The sequence below is a fragment of the Uranotaenia lowii genome, chromosome 1 (assembly GCF_029784155.1).
Source record: "Uranotaenia lowii strain MFRU-FL chromosome 1, ASM2978415v1, whole genome shotgun sequence".
Classification (NCBI taxonomy): Eukaryota; Metazoa; Arthropoda; class Insecta; order Diptera; family Culicidae; genus Uranotaenia; species Uranotaenia lowii.
Genome location: NC_073691.1, coordinates 157,566,604 through 157,591,271, shown reverse-complemented (window position 1 = coordinate 157,591,271; position 24,668 = coordinate 157,566,604). Strand labels below are relative to the sequence as shown.

Below are 24,668 nucleotides of genomic sequence, written 5' to 3'. Positions count from 1 at the left end.
TCGTTCCGTTAAAGAGACAAAACAGAACGAGCAACAATCCACAACTATGGTGGAATCCTGCGGTGCGTAATTTGAGAAACCGGGTTCGTGGAGCCCGAAAAGGTTTTCTGAAGCATAAATATGACCCCAAAAAAGAAATTTTCAGCCACTTAGAAGCTGAGTACAACGCCGTAAATAGCCAGTGCTTCAGGAGTTACATCAGCAGAATTGAAGAACAGGTAAAAAGTGATCCAAAAAATTTCTGGAAATTTATGAAAGGTCGAAAGAAATCGAATGGGGTTCCCAAACTGGTTCAGCTGGATGGAAATTTGGCAAAGTCTCCCCGAGAATCTGTTAACTTGTTTGCTTTTTTTTTTTTCGAAAAAGCTATGGGAACTTGTTCCCCTCCTATAGACCATGAATATCTGAATAGTTTGCCTGGTTATGAAATATTCATGCCAATGATGAATTTCTCGGAAAATTACGTTCCATCGATGAATCCAAAAGAGCAGGTTCAGACGACTTTCCGCCATCGCTATTGAAGAACGGTGCAATTTCACTTGTCTTTCCCACCAGCTTGCTTTTCAATCGCTCATTGAATGAAGGTAGGTATCCGTCTCTATGGAAATCAGCTTACGTTACACCAATACACAAATCAGGAATCCTTCAAAATGTCGAGAACTTCAGAGGTATATCTGAAGATGTATGCCGAAATTAATGGAAAGTTTGATGCACGAGAAAATTTATCAAAGTGTTCAACATTTTTTATCACCTGATCAGCACAGTTTTGTATAAAAAAAAACGATCAACTATGAGTAACCTGATGTGTTATGCTTCAACGTCGATAAAAAAAATTGAGAACCGACAATAGGTTGGGGCAGTCTACATCGATTTCACAAAAGCGTTCGGTAGAGTTCCACATGAACTGTTAGTAGAGAAATTAAAATGATGGGTCTTCCTAGTTGGCTCACAAAATGGATAAGATCGTACTTAGTGAATAGAACAGCTAACGTTAAAATTGGCACCGTTGTGTCCGAAACTTTTCAGATATCCTCAGGTATGCCGCAAGGAAGTCATCTTGGCCCCTTATTGTTTGTTCTCTTTATAAACGACTTATGCTCTTTAATACACTCATCGAAACTGCTATACGCTGACGACCTGAAAATTTTCAGAACGATAACATGCCGGTTAGACTGTTATGTACTGCAAAACGATATCGACACTTTGTTGAAATGGTGCAACACAAACGAAATGCAAGCAAATGCAGGGAAATTGCAATACTGTATCATTTACTAGAGCACGAAACCCAATGTTATTCGACTATAGAATGGATCAAATTACGCTTCAACGGAAGAGCGAGATAAAGGACTTAGGAGTCGTTTTTGACTGTACGCTGAAGTTCACAACGCACATTGAAGCAATCACAGCAAAAGCATTCGCTACTCATGGATTGATACGTCGTAATACGAAAGATTTTGCGAATATCTATTGTTTGAAAACGCTGTTCGACTCTCTTGTCCGGAACGTGTTAGAATACTGTGCTCAAGTCTGGGCTCCTTACTATGACGTCCATGCTAACCGCATCGAGCGAGTCCAGAAACGTTTTTTTACGTTACGCACTTGGAACGATCCTGTCAACTTACCGCCAAACGAGCAGTATTCTTCTACAATGTATGTTTATTTATGATCCTCTGATGATCAACATAGATAGCAGGGAGTTGCTCGAAAAATTACAGATCAGTGCGCCGTCTAGAACATTACGCCATTACTATTTCCTAAGACTCCCAGCTCATCGTATACAATATGGAACCCTCTGTAAAATTCTTGTCGGCATTTTAATAACGTTTACCACCTTTTCGACTTTAATTTAAGCAAGTGTTTTTTTAAGATTAAGGATTAGTTAAAAAGTACACATCTGTGCGACATAGTCGAAGATGAAATAATTAATACAGTGTCGGGCAAAAGAAAAGGAACGCTCTAATGCAAAATATTCAAATCACCTTTAAACTGCCAATTCAAATATAATTATATGCGACACCTAGCGGCAAGCACTTATTGTAGTATGCCAACTTTGTATACTGCACGTTTGTTGCAATCAAAGCAACCCGTTTGTTCTACTCGACCAGAGAGCTGTCAGAGGGTGAAAAAAGTCGCGTCATAAAATAAGATCAGCTCATCGGTTCGGCTGTTTCGGCATTTTCAGCGCTCTAGATTTGAAGAAAAGATGTTGTTTTCGGTGTTGTTTGTCCATTTTCGTGTCCTGGTAAGTATTTCCCATAAAATTAATCATGTAAATCATGAAAACAAACAAAAAATTAAGATTTCCTTCCTCCTACACTTTTTTTTTAGCGAAAAAGCGATGGATCGGGCACAGCACTGCACGGAGGTACAGCGAGCGATCATCCGGAATCTGTTCAAGGCTGGCAAAAGCCAACGCGAGATTGCCCACTATTTAGGAAGGTCGAAAACTTTCGTTTTCAACGCGCTACACAGCACCGGCAAACGGGAACTGACCGGCCACCCCCGCAAAACGACGCCAAAGGACGATTCAGCAATCAAGTGGGCCTCGCAAAAGGACCCTTTCAAAGCGTCCAAGCAGATCAGAGACGAGCTGAACTTATCTGTGAGTTCCCGGACGGTTCAGCGACGGTTGACGAAGAAGGGGCTAGCAGGAAAAAGTCCCCGGAAGTCCCCGATGAAGGACCACTTCGATTGGGTCGGTCCGGAAAAGGAGAAACTATGGAGAAATGTGCTGTGGTCGGATGAGACCAAAGTGAACCTCATCGGCTCGGACGGAAAGAGTTGGGTCCATCGCCCACTCGGCTGTGCGCATATGCCCCAGTATACAAATAAAACATTCAAACATGAAGGAGGTAGCATCATGGTGTGGGGGCGCTTTTCTTGGTACGGGGTGGGTCCCTTGTACTGGATCGCCCGGATTATGGACCAGCATCTCTACGCCCAGATACTTCGGGAAGTAATGCTGCCACACGCCGAGTGGGAGATGCCCCTAAAGTGGCAGTTCCAGCAGGACAACGACTCCAAGATAATAAGGTAGACGTTATGGAGTGGACAGCACAGTCCCCTGATCTCAATCCCATGGGACCTATGGGAAAAAGTTAAACGTAAGGTGTTCACCGAAAAATCAAAAACAAACAGCAGCTGTGGTAGAGTATCCAGGCGGTGTGGTACGCTATCCCGGTGAGAACGGGCCAAAAGCTGGTGGAGTCGATGTCGAACCGGGTGCGAGAAGTGATGCGTAATAAGGGTTATACCACCAAGTACTAACCCTGCAAATTGATCACGATATGAGTCAGGACTTCCGGCTCCCGTCCCTATAAAAATTCGAGCTTCAATTTTACAACAGCTAACGAAATCAGTTGGCTGAAAATTCCCTTTTCTAATAAGAATTTACAACCACACGCTTAAGACAAATGCACAAACCGGATTTTAATCATCCACTTAAACTATACGTGAAATTCATGCGTCAGTTTTGTGGAAGTAAAGAAGCTACTACCAGGGCTTCCGTTATACACTGTGTTTACTACAAGACACACGTAGAATCTATATTATGCAGCAAGATCTTAGTTTACGTGAAAAATCCCGTATAAATTGTTTCTTTATTATTTTGGGTGTACAGTTTTAACGTTTGAAAAAAAAAATATTTTTTTTTGCTTGCTTCCCGTTTGTTATTCTGAAATTTTTGATGTTATGATTTAAAAAATTATTTTTTTTAAAGATTATTTAAATCATTTTCTTGTTAAAGCTATGTTTATTTGTATTTCTCTTACGATAGATGCACTACTTTGTCGCATGAACACCTGTTCAACTCTTACAACTGTTTCAATCTTTACATTTCATTCAGTTTGCTTGGGAAATAAACAAATGTAAACGAAACAACCACACACAGTTGCGAAAGAAAGTGGAATAAATAAATTGTTTTGCAGAAGTCCTTCCGTTAGATATTGCATTACAGTTTACTAAGTGAACTAGCTCGCAGTAGTGAAATCAAAACCGGAAGATATGGTGGAAAAACTTCAAATAGGAATACCGGAAGCCTGTCGGATGCTGTTGATCTTCACAATTTTTACTGTTGTGCTGGCAACCAACAATCTTCCTGAAAACAGGACTATATTAAATCAATATTTCCCACTAACCATAGTTCACAACAATGATTTTCATGCGAGGTGAGTTGTTCTACTTAGAAAACGAGGATCTCAAAGTATTTGAATTGAGTAAATTTTACCAAAAAATCGGTAGTTTTAACCAAAAAAAAAAATTATTTACCGAACCACTGTAATTTTGAGTGAACAGTTCGGTAAAATCAAAACCGAACTCTAAGTTTTCCGCCAACTGTGAAAAGAAGTAAAATTAAAGATTCGAACTGTGAAATTTATAAAAATTTCACACCAATCAAATCAAAAGTGTATTTCTCGTTTCAGATTCGAGGAAATTAACGGGAAATCTAAAAATTGCACCGAAGCCGAAAGAGAAAAGGGATTGTGCGTTGCCGGAGTTGCTAGGCTTTCTACCACGATAAAATCTCTGCTTAAGCAGTACAAATGTAAGAACGCCATCTACCTCAACGCTGGTGATAACTTTCAGGGCTCCCTGTGGTTTAGTTTGCTGCGAAAGGACCCGTACCTGGATTTGTTTCGACAATTGAGCCCGACTGCAATGGTAAGATGGAACACTGTATATTTATGTGTAAAAAGTAAAAAAAAAATTAACGCAGAAATTGCCAGACCTTAGGTAACCACGAGTTTTCCGAAAATTCAAATGATTTGGCGGAGTACATACGATCGCTGAAGGCAGTCGGGATTCCGACTGTTGTTGCCAACCTCAAGCTGAACGGGGAGCGTTCGTTGAGTGAAGGCGATATTCCCAGTTCAATTACTCTGAAATACCCGCAACGCAACGTGTCTATCATAGGAGTATTGTACGATCAAACTCATGTAAGTTTCTAGTTGGTTCTGAAGCTTGTAAGCTTAAAGCTCCTGCGTTAAATTAGATATTAGGCTTACGAAGGTAAACAATCACTCAATCTTAGTTCTGCTTAATTGAAGAGTTTGTTTAAGTTACTGTTTTCGCTAGCAATCGTTTGCATTTGCGAGAAATGCAAAAAAAAGCATGTCGTAGAATCATTGCATTTGCGCAACTGAAAACTTTTCGTTTACCGTTTGTTCCAACGATTGATTTTAAAAAGCAGCTTCAATGTCACTTTAGCTGTATTGCAGTTACGAATCGACTTTCACAGCTATGGAAGGGTGTATGAGAGACAGGCTCACAGCATCAACGAAAGCAATCGCTAGCACAACTGTTATGCTAGCAAAGTGTCAAGAAATCGAAGATGTCCAAAGTGCAACTAATTTAGGAAATCATTTTAGCGTATTTTCGAGGTAAAAGATCGAACGTTGAAGCCCTTTCCATTATTACAGAACATCGCTAGAACGGGAAAAATAACTTTTTCCGACGCAGTGGCAGCAGTAATCGAGGAAGCACAGAAATTAAAAGCTCAGAATTTGCATCAAATCATAGTGTTGTCGCATTGCGGTATCGACGTGGACATGAAAATTGCTGCAGAGGCAGGTCATCTCATCGATATGATTGTTGGGGCGCATACCCATTCATTTCTGTATCCGTCCGATTCGAAAGTCCCTTACGATGCTACGAACGATGTCATCGAAGGTGACTATCCACTGATCGTCACCAGCGCTCAAGGATCCCGGAAAATTCCTATTGTTCAGGCAAAATCTTTCGGGAAATATGTCGGCCGGATAACGTTGTACTTCGACAGAAACGGAGATATCGAGTTCTGGGAAGGCGCTCCGGTTTATGTTAATGGATCCGTAGAACCAGACCCGATCATCGCCAAAACTATGCAGCAATGGCGAGAAAAGATGTGGAACCTTGGAATGACCACCGTAGGTGAAACGAAGGTTCAACTGAATCGTGCTCCGTGTAGATCATTAGAATGCTCCCTTGGGACTGTAACTGCGGATGCCTTCGTTTATCAAGTACGTTATGATTTTTTTTTCTCTCAAATCGAATAATTAACAGGGTTTTTCCTCTTTCCAAGTGGACAAACGAAACTTTCAAGCCATTGGGGTTTGTGCAAGGAGGAACTTTCAGAAATTCTATTCCCATTGGTCGTGAGTAGTGTTAAAGCGTAGGATTTCATGCATGTTTTACTTCAACGAACAATGCTCTTCAACAGATATAACGAACGGACACATTCTGGAGGCATCACCGTTTGGATCAACAGTTGATTTGGTTCAGATGAAGGGCGAAGACATGTGGAGTGTGGCCGAGCATTCCTTAACCCTTGACGTCGAAAACCGTACCAATTGCCTGCAGGTGTCAGGGATGAGGATCAGATTCGACCCTACACAGCCTCCCTACAAACGTTTGATTTCTTTTGACGTTTCAACGGGACAGCAGGAATCGTTTGAAAGTTTAGATCTCAAAGCAAGTTACTACGTCGCGGTTTCGTCCTTCGTGGCTGCCGGCAGGGATGGTTTTGTTTGGATGAAAAATGCTACGGCTCTGGGCGTGGGACCAGTTGACACCGATGTCATTAAGAACTACATCATTCACCGCAAGGTTATAGAATCCGTGCCAATAGGTAGAGTTCAAATTTGTGGAGTCAACTGGGATTGCGAGACCGATGTAGCCCTCCCTTTGAACGAAGAAGGGATGCCATTATCAAAGAAATCTTAATTCTTTAATTTTCGATAAAATTTTATGATAAATTTATGTAGCTTTATCTCCATTCATGTATTAAAGTATATTTAGATTGAATATAAAACATGGTCAATAATAAACACTTTTAGCTGTATATGTAGGTGTTTTGTTGCATACAGGTTAAACACAGATGTGACTACATATTCCTTTCCGTTAATACTCGAAGACATGGCATGGCATGGCATGAGACAGGCATGAGCAACGAATCGGTAGCTATAAAAATAAGAAAGGCGTACGGTGGAATGCAGATTGCAACGATTCGCCTCTCACCAACAGCGGCCAACACGCTACTGACGGTAGGAAGTGTAAGAGTAGGGTGGTCAATAGGGCATTTTAGAACCGCACCCAGGATACCGAAGCAGATGCAACGCTGCTTCAACTGCTGGGATTTTGGTCATCTATCCCGAAGCTGCAACGGACCCGACCGGTCACGATGCTGTCGAAGATGCGGTGAAGAGGGACACTTCTCTCGAGAATTCAAAAAACAGCCGAAATGTATGCTATGCAAGCAGGAGGATGGAAATGTCCATGAAACTGGTGGCTTGGACTGTCCGGTATATATAAAGGCAAAGGCAAGCCAGTAAAACTGGAAATAACCCAGCTAAACCTCAACCATAGCGAGATTGCACAGCTTCTGCTGGAGCAAACGATAGGCGAAAAGAAGTGTGATGTGGTGCTTTTATCGGAACCATACAGAATCCCGTCTGGAAACGGTAATTGGGCAGCGGACAGGTCTGGCTCAGCTGTTGTCTACGCCACGGGACGTTTTCCTATCCAGAAGATAGTGGTAGATTCTCGGGACGGATTCGTGATTGCCAAAATTAACGGCATCTTTTTCTGTAGCTGCTACGCTCCACCAAGATGGACGATCGGGGAGTTCAACACAATGTTGGATGAACTCACTCACGAACTGACAGGAAAGGCCCCTGTTGTAATAGGAGGAGACTTCAACGCCTGGGCGGTAAACTGGGGTAGTAGGTGCAACAACCATAGGGGCCACAGTCTACTAGAGTCCTTCGCAAGACTGGAAGTTGAGCTGTGGAACACTGGATCCGTCAGCACCTATCGCAAGCATGGAATACCAGACAGAACGTCAGTGATCGATATCACCTTTGCGAGTCCATCATTAAAAACTGATATGAATTGGAGAGTGTGTGACGATTATACACACAGCGATCACCAGGCGATACGCTATAGCGTAGGAAACCGAAATCCGGTGGCAGTAAGGCAACTGCCAGTGCACGAGCGGAGATGGAAGACTAAAGTTTTCGACAAGGAAGTGTGCACCGAAGCTGTATACATGCAGGACTCATCCCAGGTCAATAATGCTGAGCAGCTGACGAAAATGATGGTAGCGGTGTGCGACATGACCATGCCAAGAAGAAATACACCGAAGTGGTGGCGACGACCGGTTTACTGGTGGACTTCAGAAATAGCTGAGCTTCGTACTAGCTGTCTAAAAGCTAGACGACGAGCTCAACGGGCGAGAAATGTAGCCGACAGAGAAACGAGAGGTGCCGTTTACCGAGCAGCCAGGGTGGCACTTAAGCGAGCGAATAAAGCAAGCAAAGAGAACTGCTACAGAGCGTTATGCCAGAGCGTAGATGATAATCCATGGGGCCAAGCCTATAAAGTTGCACTGGCGAGATTCGGTGGCCCAAGGTCGCCGACTGAAAAGTGTCCGGAAAAACTGAAAGAGATCGTTGCACATCTTTTCCCGCAGCATGGCCCGACGCAGTGGCCACTTACCCCGTACGATGCGGGTTCCCACGACATCGAGCCAGTAACGAATGAGGAACTTGTGGCTATTGCTAAGAAACTTGCGGTGAATAAGGCCCCTGGCCCGGACGGAATCCCAAATGCAGTGCTGAAGGTGGCGGTACAGACCATTCCGGATACTTTCAGAGTGGTGCTACAAAAGTGTCTCGACGAGGGAGCGTTTCCAAATTTGTGGAAAACGGCGAAGCTGGTGCTACTACCGAAACCTGGGAAACCCCCAGGGCACCCGTCATCATACAGACCCATTTGTCTGCTGGACACCCTTGGTAAGCTACTGGAGAGGATAATATTCAACAGACTTATTATCAGCACAGAAGGCGAAAGTGGACTGTCGGTTTTCGAAAAGGGAGATCTACGGTGGACGCCATCCGAATGGTGACAGAGTACGCGAAGCGCGCATATAAAAAGAAGCGGACAGGTGTTCGTCACTGCGCCATCGTGACAATCGACGTTAAGAATGCCTTCAACAATGCCAGCTGGGAAGCGATTGCCAAAGCGCTTCACAGGATGCGTGTTCCCAATACCCTCTGCAGGATAATAGGAAGCTTCTTCGAAAATCGAGTCCTGTCGTACGAAACCGAAAATGGGTTACGATCTACTGCCCTAACAGCGGGTGTTCCACAGGGTTCCATACTCGGACCTGTGCTCTGGAATGCCATGTATAACGAGGTGCTAATGCTGAAACTACCAGCAGGCGTGCAGATAGTCGGATTTGCTGACGATATCGTGCTCATGATCACTGGCGAAACAATTGAGGAGGTAGAAGACCTTGCAACGGTGTCCGTAGAAAGGGTTGGCATCTGGATGGAGGGAGTTAAGCTTCAGATAGCTCACCAAAAAACCGAAGTTCTGCTCGTGACCAATAAAAGAGTTGTGCCGCACATGGAGATTACTGTTGGGGGGCACACGACATCTTCAAAACAGCAGCTGAAATACCTTGGAGTAATGGTCGACAATCGCTTAAGTTTTGGTTCACATGTCAAATACTGTTGTGAAAGTGCATCGAAAGTCATCGATTCATTGGCCTGGATTATGCCGAACTGCCATGGTCCAATGAGTAGCAAAAGACGTCTCCTTGCGAGCGTAGCACTGTCGCAACTACAATACGGAGGAGTGGCCTGGAGCTCCGCGATAGAGGTAGAGCGCAACAGATCCAAATTACGGAGCACACATCGGTTGATAGCCATGCGAGTTTCCTGTGCGTACAGGACCATATCAGCAGATGCAGCTTTTGTCATCGCGGGCATGATTCCCATCGACATAACTCTGGCGGAGGATATGGAATGTTACAAAGCAAGAACTGTTAGAGGAGTGCGTAAAATTCAACGAGCAGCGTCAATGTTCAAGTGGCAGGAGCAATGGGACGCATCGAACAACGCAAGATGGACGCATAGGCTAATCCCGAGACTTTCAGACTGGGTAAATCGGAAGTATGGAGAGGTCAACTTCTACCTGGCGCAGTTCCTTTCGGGTCATGGGTGCTTTAAGCAATACCTTCATCGGTTTAAGCTTATCAGCTCGCCTTATTGCCCGGAATGCGTAGAGACGGAGGAATCGGCAGAACATGCTATCTTTGTCTGCCCCAGATTCAATTCAAGGCGTCAACAACTTCAAAATTTGAACGCTGAAAACATAGTGAGTGAAATGTGTCGCGACGAACAGTCGTGGCGTGCTATCGTCGACGAAATCTCGCAAATCATGCGCGATCTGATAAGAATCAGGAAAGATGATGAACGGAGAGAGCGAGATAGTCAACCAAATTTGACAAGCTAATGGAAGGTCTTGGGCCTCGTATGACACTTCAATTCAAGAGCAACACGATCTTAGGGCGCGATATAACCCTATTCTGGACTCATACGTGTGGTGGGACTTCAAAGGTCTCACGTACTCAGCTACGATCTTTCCTGCAGCAAAAGGGAGCGGAGATACCATTCGGGGTGGTCGTGTCGGGATTCTAGCTTGGTAGTTTCTCAATCGGCCATGCCTTGGTGGTTAGAAATCCTGCGAAAGTGGTTGCTGGGACGGGCGCGAGTTACTTTGAAAGCGTTACCTAACCGGCACACGTTTCGAGGTCCCCGGGATAGTGGATGCTGTGACGGGCGTGAGTTATTATGAAAGCGTTACCTAACCGGCACACGTTTCGGGGTCTTCCGTACCAGTCTGAAGTTGGCGATAGAGGAAATGGAGAAGGAAGAAAAAGGAGAAAAAGGATAAAGCAGAACGATGATCAAGGAGAAATTGAGGAAAAATTGAGAAAGAGGAAAAGGGTGAGATGTATAAGTGCATGAGCACAGCCTACCCCTTGATGTAGTACCAAGGGGCACATCTGGCACACGAAGCCCAAGGTGGTTTTAGTGGGACGAACCCACTCACGGCAGCAAACACCCGGCTGTTATGGTTTGAAGTCAAATTTCCATCTTGTAAAAAAAAAAAAAATACTTGAAGACCTGAACCCTATTTAAGCTATACTAAGACCTGAGCTCAAAAAGTAACCTCTATTAGGATATATTGACAGTTCTACACGAACACCACTTTAACAGAAGGCCTCAACCCTAACCTCAAACCATGAGAGAACAGAATCGATTTTTGAGAAGGGCGCACGATAAACGCGATTTTCCGGTACTAAAATCGATAAATTCACCCTGTGGAAAAGTGATACACAGATGTTCGTGTTTTGATTTTTTTGGGTGTTCAGGGCTGCCAAGTGCATTGATATTTGGAAAACGATGATGATGCAATTAAAAGCATTGTTATTGAAAAACCTTTTCATGTGTACAGAGAATTTGCAACTTTCCCGTAGATTTATATTCGAATGTGAAATTAAACGCATCATTTATCTGAACGAAAGAACAACTTACTGTATCGCACACTTAAGCGAAGAAGCGAATTATGTGGATTTGTTTAAAATAGTCAGAGCATGCAGGCGATTATTTTTAAATTAAACAAAGACGGGGCTTTCACTTAAGCTTGTTTGTAACAGTGAATGAATTTGCATTCGTTTAGAAGTTTGAAACAACTCTTTTTTAATCTACCGAGCAGTACATGAAAATATATTTCAGATGTTTTTCATTCACCTTGAACATTAATTAGCAAAAGATAGCTTATCTTCATCCATTTATGGATTGGTAATGAATTCAAACGTTTAGCTGTTGATAGTTAAAAAATTTAATCAATTCAGAAATATTATAATTAGTTTAAAACAAGCAAATACTGATTTTAGTAACGCACCTAGCACCACTGGTGAGGCCGCCAGCAAATCAAAATTTGAGGTTATGGCTGAGGCCAATTTTTCGTCAATACTATCGTCCGTATATACCCTTATAGATCTCGGACAATTTATCACAGTATCTACAAAATCGATTTTAATGAGCAGAGTCCCTGTACCTGGCAGCTTAATTAAAAACGATAACTTTTGGGAAATAACGCCACTTTAAGTTTCTTGGGTGGTTTATCAGACGATTCAACAACAAATGAGACTTATGTGAAGTGACTCAATTCATCATTCGATCCCAGTCGTTCGGCTAGTGCGGATGTTTTTTGTCTAGTCTACAGTGTCGAACTAGTTTTGCGAAGCTCAACGATGCAGTTTCTCCACGTGATGTGAACTTTCCTAGTGGTTCGGTCGCCAATTGCCGAATGCCGTTGTTGTAGGAGTTTTGCTACATATTTGCAGACGCAAAATCGCAAATTGTTTTCATCAACATCAAGCCGTCATCGTTACAATCATCATGCGAAGGTGCTTCCTGTTCGCCCCATAAATCCGGGTCGGAATTCCGCTTGGGCGAAATCCGGAGGGATTCGGTTTTGATTACTACTACCGGGTTGGAAGAGGACTCAAATTTCAGCGTTTTTGGTCGTGTTCTTCTTCTTCTTCTTGTTCTGTTGTTGATTGTCGTTTTCAATCAACGGTGGGATGGGACCGGTGTCGATGACCATATGCCCAGCATGACGTAATACCAGCTTATCGCCTCGCAGTCGGGCGAAATCATCTGGTTTATAGCGTTTATAATTCTGACTTAATCTCTTTTAGGAAATTTGTCACCTCTTTGTAGATTGAGAGATCTTGTGTTTTGAATAGGTCGATCAGTGTTGGGAATTTGGAGTTGAACGTATATTTTGCTCTTGCTGTGTTGAACTTGTTGCAGGACATAATCGTATGTTCTGCGGTTTCAGGAGTGTTGCACAAGTCGCAGTCTGCATCATCAGCAATTTTCCATTTTGCCAGCCAGTATTTAGAATAGCTGTGTCCTGACATTATACGGTTTAGAGTGCGTATCTCCCAGTTGGTGAGTTGTTTATTTTTGTACCATGGAAGCTCCTCGAAACTGTTTTGAATCGCTTGAAAATACTTTCCAGGTTCTCCTTCTTTCTTTGCATAGTCAACGTACCATATCTTGGTAGAATTAAGCTTTCGTCTACTAAACAGATTCATGGCATCCTTCATAAAGACACCGTTGTTGTATAACATTGTCGAGTTGGTACCGATCTTAGCTAAATCATCCGCGATGTCATTTCCGCCTAGTGATATATGACTAGGTATCCACTGTATTGTGGTTCCTAGTTTGTAAGCAGTATTAATTATCTGTTGTACTATTTGGTTTCTCGAATTGCTTTTTAGGGTGGACCTAATAATTTGGCATGCCGAAAGTGAGTCGGTGTATATCACCCCATTGAAGATGGAGTCAGCATCTAGATGTTCCAGCGCGACATGTATTGCAAAGATCTCTGCGGTAGTGATGCATGTTTCGGTTTCCAACTTTAAACAAATTCTTTTATTGTACTTCGGTAAGTAAATTCCGATCCCACATGCCTCTTGTATTTTGGAGGCGTCAGTGTATATTTCCGGACGGTTTTTATAAATAGTGTTTTGCGAAAATAATACTAATTGTTTCCAGACTCTAGGATCCGTTTGACTTTTGATGCCTTTAAAATTTGTTAGTTCCGTTTTGACATCCAGTGAGTTTGGAAAGTTCGTTTTGATACTAGGGATTATCGACTTGAAAATGTTGAGATGTGCCATGAAAGTTTTTTCGACCAATGTTAGTTTTTCGTTTGAAAAAGTTTCCTCTTGCAGACCAGCCAGCTGTTTGTAGACGACAGTTTGATTAGCCACATGTTTTACGATTTCCCTGCATGTAATGTATTCAATTCTAATTCTTGGTGGGCTTTCAGCGACTAGAGCTGCTAGAGTATTTATCGGAGTAGATTTTGTACATCCTGTTATTTTCCTCCAGTAAGCATTTGTTAGTACCTCTAATTTCGAAATATGCGTTTTGGCGGTGTTTCCAAAGATGGATATTCCATATTCTATGGTGCTACGAACAAGCGCTCTGAACAGAAGTGCAAGTGTTTCAGGGCTCCCTCCGTTTCTTATGCCTGAAATTACTTTCACCATATCGGTGCGATCTTTGATTCTTTTCCCCAAAGATTCTATGTGGGGTTTGAAGCTCAAAGAACGATCAATCTCTATCCCAAGGTATTTGTATGATCTTACTGTTTCAATCTTTGTTCTTTGTAATAATAGATCCATTTTCTCAGAGGTGCGTTTGAAGATTATTGCTTTGGTTTTATTTGGGTTTATTTCTAAGTTTAGACTTTGGGCTCGAGATTCAAAGTTATTTAAGAAATCCTGCGCTTTTTCAGATGCATTTTTTGTGTTCTTAGCTGCAACGACTACCATAAAGTCATCGGCGTATTGTACGAGTGTTACATCTTTGACTTTGATTTCATGGAGGGAAGCTGTATAGAAATTAAAAAGGGTGGGCGATAAAACGTCACCCTGAGGTAATCCGTTGCTTATTATTCTGTTTAAATCACAGTCTTCGGATCTCAGAAATATTTTTCGGTTTCTAAGAAACGACACAATCCATCTAATAAATTCGTCAGGGATTCTTGAGTTAATCATTATCTGTTCTAGAGTTTCGGTTCTTACTGCGTTAAAAGCATTTGAGAGATCAATGAATATTGCTGCTGTTAGTAGTCCGTTCCTCTTGTTCGATTGTATCAAATTAGTTACGTATGTGCAGCAAGAGGTCGTCGATTGTCCTCTCCGAAATCCGAATGATAGCTCAGGTAAAATATTTTTGGATTCCAGGTGAAAATTTAATTTTTTAAGTACTGCCGAATTCAAGATTTTGGTTAATGTAGGAATCAGTGAGATTGGTCGATTGCCAGCTGCAGTAGCTTGATCTCTACCTGGTTTTGGGATGGCAATGGTTCTGATTTCTTTTAGGTTATTTGAAAGATTTCCATGTCTCCACATTTTGTTTAGGTCGTAAATGATAACGTCAACTACTTCGGGTTTTAAGTTACGTAACATCTCGTATGTTAACTTGTCATTACCTGGGGCACTCGATTTTTTACTTTGAAGTATGTAATGCCATCCTAGTCGATCTAAGATGTTATATTGTGTTGGTGGTGGAATACTGATACATTCATCGAAATAGACATCGTTTGGCCCAAAATGGAGATCCAAAAATTCATTAGCAAGTATCCTACTGTCTTGAACAGCGTTATTCCTTTGGGTCTTTTGTTTCCCTGTCAATCCACGAACTTTTTGCCACAGTTGTGACGAGTTCGTTTGTGGGTTAATTTCTTCTGTAAATCTTTTTATGCTCTGAGTCATGTGTTCTTTTTTAATACGTTTAAAATACGCAGTTTTTTTCTTCAGGTTCAACAGATTTTCTAGGTTTGACAATTTGTTAAATTTCGAAAGAGCTTCTTGTTTTTGAGTCCAAGCTTCTTCTACCGTATCGTCCCACCAGTATTTAGGATTAAATTTGTTTTTTATTTTGTTGTTCCTAATGATTTTGTTGGAGTGCTTCGATAATTCAGTCAGGTTGGAAACTTCGTCCACTGATAATTGGCTGATTTCTTTAAGTATTTGAGCTTTTTTAAAAACGAATTTTTGATGATGTGGTTGGGAAGTTTTGAGTTCTATGTGTATTAGTAGGTGGTGACTGCCGATTGTTTCTTCGAGTACTTTCCAGGATAAGTCGAAAAACAAGCTATTGGATACTGCAGTGATGTCAATTGCAGTAGAATTTTTGTTTATGTCGAGTGGTCTGAAAGTGGGGCTACCATCGTTTAAAATTATCAGATTCGAAGGATTGAGAACATGATAAATTGTTGAACCTTTCCTATCGGTATTCCTACTGCCCCAGACCGTGTGATGGCTGTTGACATCTCCTCCAATAATAACTTTAGGGAAATTGGAAAAATGTTTAGTAATATTTTCCAATTCTTTACGAATATCTTCATGGTTCGTGGAAGGACTTATATATATCGAAATGATAACTACATTATTGAATAAGATTTTTAGCGCTGCGCATTGGATCGTATCACATGTAGTGTTATATGGAATTTTTCGAAATCCGAAGTTGTTTCGGATATAGATAGCCGCGCCTCCATATCCGTCATCCCTAGATTGTAGAATTTTGTTGTATCCGCTAATATGATAAATATTTGTGCTTTCTAGCTCTTCTTTTGTCCATGTTTCTGTTAATATCGCAACTGTGTATGAACGTGACATCAACGTACGTTGAAGCTCCTGTTTATGTTTAGAAATGCTTTGGATGTTAATTTGAACTATATTTAAATTATCCATATTTTTTAGGGTTGGTGTGTGTGGGAAAGAGAGCTTGATGATATTATTGTGACTGATTGGAGTGTATTGAATCAAAGCTTATAAACTGTTTGCTTATTTCGATAAAATTATCACGAGGTTTACCTTTTAGGCTGCACTCTTCGAGGATTTTCGTGTAGTATCGTGTTATTGCATCTTGTACTGCGCGATTAATGGTTGTTTCGGTGGTAATTTTATTTCTTTTCTCGATTTCTTCTAGTTTGTTTTTCCATTTATCTGATTCGCTTACCTTGTGTGAGTTGTTCAGGGCCGTTCCAGTAGCCTCAGTGTCGCAAGTGCTTTTTGGTCGTTTCCTGTAGGTTTCTCTGGTTTCCTGGGTAGCTTGTGGGCTGGCTGGTCTGCGACGGATGGTGTAGCTGGGTTTTGGTTCTGTGTTTCTTTTAAGGGCGTTGGCGAAACTTATGGCCGGGGTCGGTTCATCAGCAAAAGATGAAAGGGCGTCGAAGCGATTGGAGGTACCAATGGAAAATTTTTCACGGGCTTCTCCATACGTTAATCCATTCTTGGCCATAGCGGTCTTAATTGCGTTTTGTCTATTACGTTCCGGGCAGCTGGTGTCGTCAGTTCCATGATCAGTTTTGCAATACACGCATTTAACTGCCAGGTTGCATTGATCGAATTCAGTGTCGTTACTGTGTTGGGTTCCACAACGTACACATCTGCGGGAGCTTCGGCAATCACCTGTTTTGTGATTGTATCGTAGGCAGTTTAGGCATAGTATGGCTCTACGTACGTACGGCTTAACCTTCATTGCACAAGCGTATAGCTTGACTGTAGGCGGTAGTGTGTTTGTCCGGAAAGTGATACTCACCGTTGTTGTTGGTACTGCAGCGTTGTTTACAAAACGGTTTAAGCGATATATGTTCATTATTGGTACTGGGCAATAAAGTTCCTGTTTGATTTCGTCGTCCGTAACATCTACTGGTATATCGGTGATTACTCCAGTTACCGAAACAAGATGGCGTGGTATATAACATTTGTAACCCTGTGATCCTGGATATTCGCTACGGATAACACGGTTGGCTGCTATGTGGCTGTTAAAATAGGCAACAACCTTGGTTTTGCCAGCAATTTTGATCTCCGTAAGACATTGTTCAGTGGAAAAGATTCTTTTTAACATACGTCCAACTCCGATTCGATTGATTGATCGAACTATCGATTGAGATTTCTCCTTATCCTGTTTCTCCTTATCCTGTTTCTCCTTCTCCTGTTTGTCCTTATCGATTTCAATATAAACTCTGTAAGGAGCGGGGTCTTCGGCTCGGTAGTCGTAATTTTGTGGAGATTTTTTGGCTCGTTCTTTTTGTTGCAAAGTTGTCTTCTTTATAGCGCCTGTGCTGGTGCTAGCTGTTCCGGTTGCAATATCCGGTGGATCGGTGTTCATGTTTTCGGCGTCCATCTTCCACTCGCCAAAATGGCGGTGGGGATCTTTTTCAAGGAAAAAATACTCTAATTCACACTCGGGGGCTGTTTCAACTATATATCTTCAAAATTTGAACGTTTTATTGACTAATAGTCGTAGACGGAGTCTGATACTCTCTTAACTTTTCGCATCAGAATGGATATTCTACCACAAAACGGCACTAAACGAATGATGTTGGTCGTGTTTGCCGATCAAAGTTGCATCGCCATCTTAGACGAACAAAGGACCACGTGTTTGATCAAAAATAAAGGACACTCAAAAAAGTGAACATCAAAGAAGTGCTTAAAAACTACTGTCTTTTTTATTACTTTTTCCTTTTTCTTTTTCTATTTTTTCTCTATATTCATATTTCGATTATTGAGTGCTTTGCTCATACTTTAAATCGGTAGACACTTGTGTCTTCGCCTTAAAATATGAGCGAAGGCAGGGGGTTAAACCCGCCAACTGGAGATGATGAGAGTGCTTCTGCCTACGAGGATGAGGAGCATCTGGAGGAATCGGCTGCTGCTGGTCCTTCAGATGCTCCTCATTCTCGGATGGATGATGACTCGGAATCATCTTCAGTTGGTGGTAAAGCAACCCGTCTCCGAGCCTACACGGAGAGCGCAGGTTTCACTGGTCCATGGGTGGTTTTTATCCAGCCCAAAAAAACGGGAAACAGTCAAATGTGGTACGGATCACCAAAGATATGGCGAGGTGGACCTCCGTGACCAGTATAACAAATGTGCGACCGAACAAGTTGCGCGTGTTAGTGGCCAACCGGAAAGCTGCCAATGAAATTGCTACCAGCAATTTCATAAATTTAGAATACCATGTTTACATTCCGTCTCGAGACGTAGAGATCGAGGGTGTAATAGTGTAATCACGGAAACGAGTCTAAAGGAAGAGTACGTTAAATCCAACGGCGTCGGCAAGTTCAAGAGCCTTGATTCGACTTCGGTTGAAATCTTGTATTGTCGTCAGCTCCAAACTGCTAACGTCGTAAATGGAGTTAAAGTGTACTCTCCTTCAGATTTATTTCGTGTGACCTTTGCGGGTACCGCCCTCCCTCACTACGTCTTGATTGACGGAATTTTAAGGCTGCCTGTGCGACCCATGGAATGCAAGAATGCAACACTGTTGCAACAAGCAACGCTGTCCCCAATACGGAGAAAATCATGGGGCAGGAACGTGCTCAGCAATAGAGCAGAAATGAGTCTATTGCGGGGGCTCACCCCGTGATATCTCCTCGTGCGAGGCATTCAAGAGTCGCTGAGATAGTCAAAAGCGCTCTTTAAAAACACAGTCGAAGCGGTCTTATGCCGCAATTTTAAGAACGCGGCACCCCCGATCCAACCTCAGTCCTCCAACATTTTTTTAGTGCTGCCTGTGGACAATGTTGACACCGACTCCACTGATCAAGATCACCCAGTAATTTTTGTTGCTAACTCCCGGAAACGAGGAAAACCTGTTCCTAAGACCCCGAGAGTTCCGAAAAAGGTACCAACATTTAGCTCCCAAATTGACGCCACACAAAAACCGACAACTTCTGTAAAAGAAAAACTTGTCCCTCCCAGATTCTCCATGAAGTTTGTACCCCAGAATAAACCACAAATACCGGAGACTTCTAAGACCCCAAAGTCTAATAAAGTTTTGCCAGAACCGTCTACTTAATCGGGACCATTCAAGTTATCCGACATTTAAAATGGAGTTTTTACATTTTTCAACGCAACGGAATCGGTCAGGGGCATTGTAACATCAATGCTACCTGTAGTGAAAATTTTTTTGATGAAATTGATGCAAACTTGGCCCCTTCTTCCAGTGTTTATCTCTCTCGATGGCTAATTTAAGCCGAGTGGTCGAAGATATCACTGTGTTACAGTGGAATTGTCGTAGTTTAATCCCTAAACTGGATCCGTTCAAATTTCTTCTTCATGAAACTAGTTGTGATATTTTTGCCCTTTCTGAAACATGGCTATCTTCTCAAACAAACATCTCATTCCACGATTTTAATATTATTCGTTTGGATCGCAACGATTCTTATGGAGGGATGCTTTTGGGGATCAACAAGCGCCACTCCTTTTATAGAATCCCCCTCCCTTCATCAGGGGGAATTGAAGCTGTTGCATGTCATACAACTATAAGAGGTAAGGACTGATGCATTGTCAGTTTGTACTGGCCTCAGAGAGTTGCAGTCGATCGAAGTCATCTAGAGGACCTGTGCTCAGTGCTCAATTTAACAATTTTGAACACGGGTAAAAAAACACGAGTACCTAAACCCCCTGCAAGACCAAGTGCAATTGACCTCTCACTCTGCTCAAATTTACTATCATTGGATTGCCAGTGCCAATCAAAATTACAATCACCATTGGGGCCAGAACTTCAAATCAAACAATTATGGCATATGACCTTACAAGACGCATCGACTGGAAAATATATGTGGACACGATTACAACAACCATCAATTCTATGAGTGCTCTACCTCCTTTGGAAGAGTATAATTTTCTCGCTTGTGTGATACATGATAGTGCAGTTTGTGCTCAAACGAAACCCATCCCAGATTCATCTGTACGTTGAATGCCTTCTCATTCATGGTGGGACAACCAGTGTTCCAAGCTTTATAAGGACAAATCAAAAGTTTTTAAAGATTTAAGAAAACATATGTGTCCCTTGAAAATCATTTCAAAAAATTGATTAAAGGGAAAAACTAGCACATTGGCGTACATTTGTAGAAGGTTTATCACGAGAAACGTCTTTGAGTACCTTGTGGAAAGTAGCACGAAACATGCGAAATTGATCTTCAACAAATGAAAATGAGGAATATTCACATAGATGGATATTCAACTTTGCACGGAAAGTCTGTCCCGATTTCACACCGAACAAAAAAATTGTCAGGTGCGATATGGATTCCAGTTTTTCGATGGTCGAATTTTCACTTGCCCTCCTCTCTTGCAACAATTCAGCTCCGGGAATTGATAAAATCCAATTTAACTTGTTGAAAAACCTCCCGAACGCCGCAAAATTTCGCTTGTTAAATTTATTAAATCAATTCTTGGAGAACAACATTGTTCCTCAAGAGTGGAGACAAGTGGGAGTCATCGCGTCATTCAAAAGCCCGGAAAACCAGCGTCCGATGCGAATTCGTACCGTCCAATAGCGATGTTGTCTTGTATGCGCAAATTGATGGAGAAAATGATCTTGTTTCGTTTGGATAAATGGGTAGAATCAAATGGCTTCCTTTCAGATACTCAATTTGGGTTTCGAAGGGGCAAAGGGACAAACGATTGTCTTGCTTTGCTGTCTTCAGAGATACAAATGGCGTACGCAAAACGTGAGCAAATGGCTTCAGTGTTCCTAGACATTAAGGGAGCTTTTGATGCAGTCTCAATAGAGGTTTTGTCAGACAAGTTGCACTACCGGGGTCTGCCTCCTCTATTGAACAACATCTTATACAGCTTGCTTAGTGAGAAACATCTGAACTTTGCTCACGGAGATATTGCAGTAAGAAGCATCTCTTACATGGGCCTTCCGCAAGGTTCATGTTTGAGTCCACTTTTGTACAACTTTTACGTAAGTGACATCGACAGTTGTCTCTCTGAAGGCTGCACTCTAAGACAACTTGCAGATGACGGCGTAGTGTCTGTCACAGGATCTTCTGAGTCTCATCTGCACAGACCTTTACAAGATACTTTAGACAGATTGTCTTCCTGGGCTTTGGGGCTTAGGATTGAGTTTTCTCCTCAGAAAACGGAAATGGTTGTTTTCTCTAAGAAACATAGACCTGCTCAACCTAAGCTTCAACTCCTAGGCAGAACGATCACTCAATCGAGGTTTTATCTTGGGGTTTGGTTTGATTCCGAGTGTACCTGGAGGACCCATATTGAGTATCTGAAAGGAAAATGCCAACAAAGAATCAATTTTCTCCGATCAATCACTGGCACCTGGTGGGAAGCCCATCCAGAAAATCTTTTAAACTTGTATCGAACAACTATTCTCTCAGTGATGGAATATGGTAGCTTCTGTTTCCAGTCAGCTGCCAAATCTAACCTCATCAAACTCGAGCGCATCCAATACCGCTGATGCTGATAAAATGTCCTTTACCGATGGATCACTTATAGAGGAAACAACAAGATTTGGTGTCTTCAACGAAATATTTAGCGCCTCTCACAGTCTCCAGCCACCATGCTCTGTATATGTAGCGGAGTTAGCAGCTATTCACTGCGCTTTGGACAGTGTCGCTTCACGTCCAGTTGGACACTACTATATTGTAACGGATAGTCTGAGCGTCGTTGAAGCAATCCATTCAATAAAACCGGGAAAGCACTCGCCGTACTTCCTCGAGAAGATACGGGATATATTGAGTGCTCTCACAAGACGTCGCTTTACCATCACCTTTGTTTGGGTTCCCTCTCATTGCTCGATACAGGCAAAGGTGGGGGCGATGGAAGGCGACACGTATCCACGTGAAATCGTCTTCAACGAATTTTACTATTTGGTTCGAAGAAACTCCCTTGTCAACTGGCAGCGTAAATGGGACGAGGATGAGTTGGGTCGGTGGCTCCGCTCGATTATCCCAAAGGTAAGCCTTAAACCCTGGTTTAATAGATTGGACCTGAGTCGGGATTTAATTCGTATATTTTCCCGTCTCATGTCCAATCATTACTCCTTAGACGCGGTACTCTATCGTTTTGACATTGCTGGCAGCAATTTGTGTGGTTGTGGCCGAGGTTACCATGACATCGAGCATATTGTTTGGTCGTGTTAGGTCCATCTTGTCGCTAGAACGAATTTCATAGACTCCTTTCGGGCCCGAGGTAAACCACCCTATGTTCCAGTGAGAGATGTGCTGGCCATGATAGACTTGGACTACATATTCGAAATACACCTTTTCCTAAAAGCTATTGATCTTCGTCAATGATTCTTTTCATTTCCATATTTCCCTATCTATTTTCTTTTCTTTTCTAATAAAAAGTGATGAACTAGATTTAAGCACACAATTGTATACAAACAAAACGGGTTTGGCTCCTTAAAGCCTGAAGGTATGAGCCGTTTCAAATAAAGATGTTACAAAAAAAGTGCCTCAATTTCCTCTTCATTACAGCAAGGTCAAATTTTTCGGCGGGTATCCGGACAGTGATTATTAGTGGCCAGTAGGAAGAGCTAAAGTCGGAATATGTCAAGGCAGAAGTCTACAGGTTCAGATGAATGAGCAAGCCAGATCAATGCTTGGGTAGAACTGCTAGTCGACATCACTGACGACATTTCATGTTGACCAGACATCTATCAAACATCTTCCAAGTGTCGGAACCAAACAAAAGAAAGAATTGCCGATTACCGAGGTGTTTGATGAAATTTCTATCGATGCTGGTTGGCAATCATCAGCGCGAAAACTTCGGATTTCAACCGCATTGACAATAAACGATACAATAATTCTATTACCTCTGGTAGGGTAGGCTTTAAAGAATACTTAAAAGAAAATTGCAATGCTGATTTTTTTTGTTATTAGGGGAGATGGGGGCATAATGGCCACCTTAAGGAAAACGGTTATTTAACCATAGAAAATAGCTATAATATGGAGGTTACATTATTGTTTCGTGTTCAGACACTTGAAAAGCCTATTCCCTAACGGGCTGAAACGTGAAAAACTAGATGAAAACGTTAAAAAATGCATTTTAAAAAATTTTGCCAAAAGCTGAAAACCAGCCACTGTGGAGGCATAATGAGAACCCCCCCTGAGGCAGTATGAGCACCATTAATCAGAGCAAGATATGCGTTTTTGCCGGGGAATTTAGCAGCGAATTCAATTCGATGAAGTCAGGTGAGTCGTAGATTCATCAAACAAAGCAATAACAAAATAATCTAGATCTGTTTGTAGAATACAAACAATTCACGCACGCTCATACATTATGTGCTTTGTTCGGAGGATGATGCTACTAGCCGTATAATGTAACAATAAAAAAATCGATCATGAATTGTGAATGGAAAAAAATCACCTCGAACAGAAATCTAACTCTAGTCTTTTGATTACCTCTCCGACACCTTACCAATAGGCTAAATTGTCGGATGAAAACTAGTCAAGGTGTGGCGCTATAAATCAATTTTAATTCGCTGCTACATTCTACGGCAGAAAATGCTCATTATGCCTCGATAATATGGTGCTCTATATGCCCCAAGTCAACAAATTTAAGTAAAAACGTGTTTTAAAATTGATAAAAGTGAAAAATCAAAAATTTTGTGATAGTAAAAATTGAGAAACAATGTGTACATCATGTTGCAGTGCGTACATTATAGATCAAGGTTATTTTAAGATCATAAGAGCTTATTTCGTGGTGCTCAAAAATTATAATATTTTCGTAACTTGAGAACCAAGCTAGTTTTTTTAAAATATCTCTGTAAAGATGATAAGGAGATTCCTTTTTTTGTGGAAAATTAATACTATAGGAAGTACGAAACAAATCCTCATGAAAATTTATTTAAGAAAATACGCACTTTCGTAGAAAAGCGTAGTTCTCATTATGCCTCGGGTGCTCGTTATGCCCTCATCTCCCCTAATGCGTTTTTGTAATAAATCTATGAGAACCGTGTCTCTATTTTTGGAATCTAATGGATCCAAGTGAAATTGCAATAGCCTTTCATTCTGAGAGAATTATGTCATGCCATTAAAAAATTCTCTCAACCTCTGTGAAAAGAGTTTATGAAAGCTACGATAACTGGAAAGCAACTTGAATAATTGAATAATTGAAAACCTATTGGACCTTTTTGTAGATATTTATAGTAAAAAATGTGCAACTAGTATACCAGTCCATTTTCTCCGAAATTAGGACGTATGTTATTAGTCCAACCTACCATCAATTTTCGGTACAGCAGCCGGACCTCGGACAGCGGCGGATAGCTTTCCACCTTCCAGGTCAGATTGTAGCTGTCGGGCGAGCGGCTCCAGGGTGGGGACACAAACTCGGCTGGTCCTGGCCGACCGGAAACTTCCATGTACTTTTTAGACCGGCCCAGGGTGTTGTCGGCAACGCAACTACAAAGCAAACAAAAAACACGCGTAATACCGGAAATAAAAGGATTAGTTTGACGTTACTTAGTTTTTTTGGTAGCTAAACGTTTATTAGA

At 41.9% G+C, this 24,668-nt stretch overlaps 2 protein-coding genes across 2 annotated transcripts in view; one reads left to right on the top strand and one right to left on the bottom strand.

Annotated features, from left to right (window-relative positions):
- LOC129738067 (limbic system-associated membrane protein) overlaps positions 1 to 24,668 on the bottom strand; it is a 335,222-nt gene that overhangs the window by 7,996 nt on the left and 302,558 nt on the right. Inside the window, exon 8 of the mRNA XM_055729249.1 lies at positions 24,396 to 24,576. Within this exon, the coding sequence (XP_055585224.1) occupies positions 24,396 to 24,576 (181 nt within the window). The remainder of the gene's footprint in view (positions 1 to 24,395; positions 24,577 to 24,668) is intronic.
- LOC129740669 (apyrase-like) lies at positions 3,943 to 6,817 on the top strand. Its single transcript, XM_055732409.1, has 6 exons — positions 3,943 to 4,166; positions 4,422 to 4,659; positions 4,725 to 4,934; positions 5,418 to 5,996; positions 6,059 to 6,131; positions 6,197 to 6,817. Exons 1-6 carry the CDS (start codon positions 4,003 to 4,005, stop codon positions 6,697 to 6,699), a joined length of 1,767 nt encoding a protein of 588 aa, XP_055588384.1. The 5' UTR covers positions 3,943 to 4,002; the 3' UTR covers positions 6,700 to 6,817.

Bases quoted from the DNA above. Each gene is read 5' to 3' on its own strand.
- LOC129740669 (XM_055732409.1), top strand. From the start codon at position 4,003: ATGGTGGAAAAACTTCAAATAGGAATACCGGAAGCCTGTCGGATGCTG. The intron at 4,167-4,421 runs GTGAGTTGTTCT...TTCTCGTTTCAG, and splicing joins AACAATGATTTTCATGCGAG to ATTCGAGGAAATTAACGGGA. The intron at 6,132-6,196 runs GTGAGTAGTGTT...GCTCTTCAACAG, and splicing joins AAATTCTATTCCCATTGGTC to ATATAACGAACGGACACATT.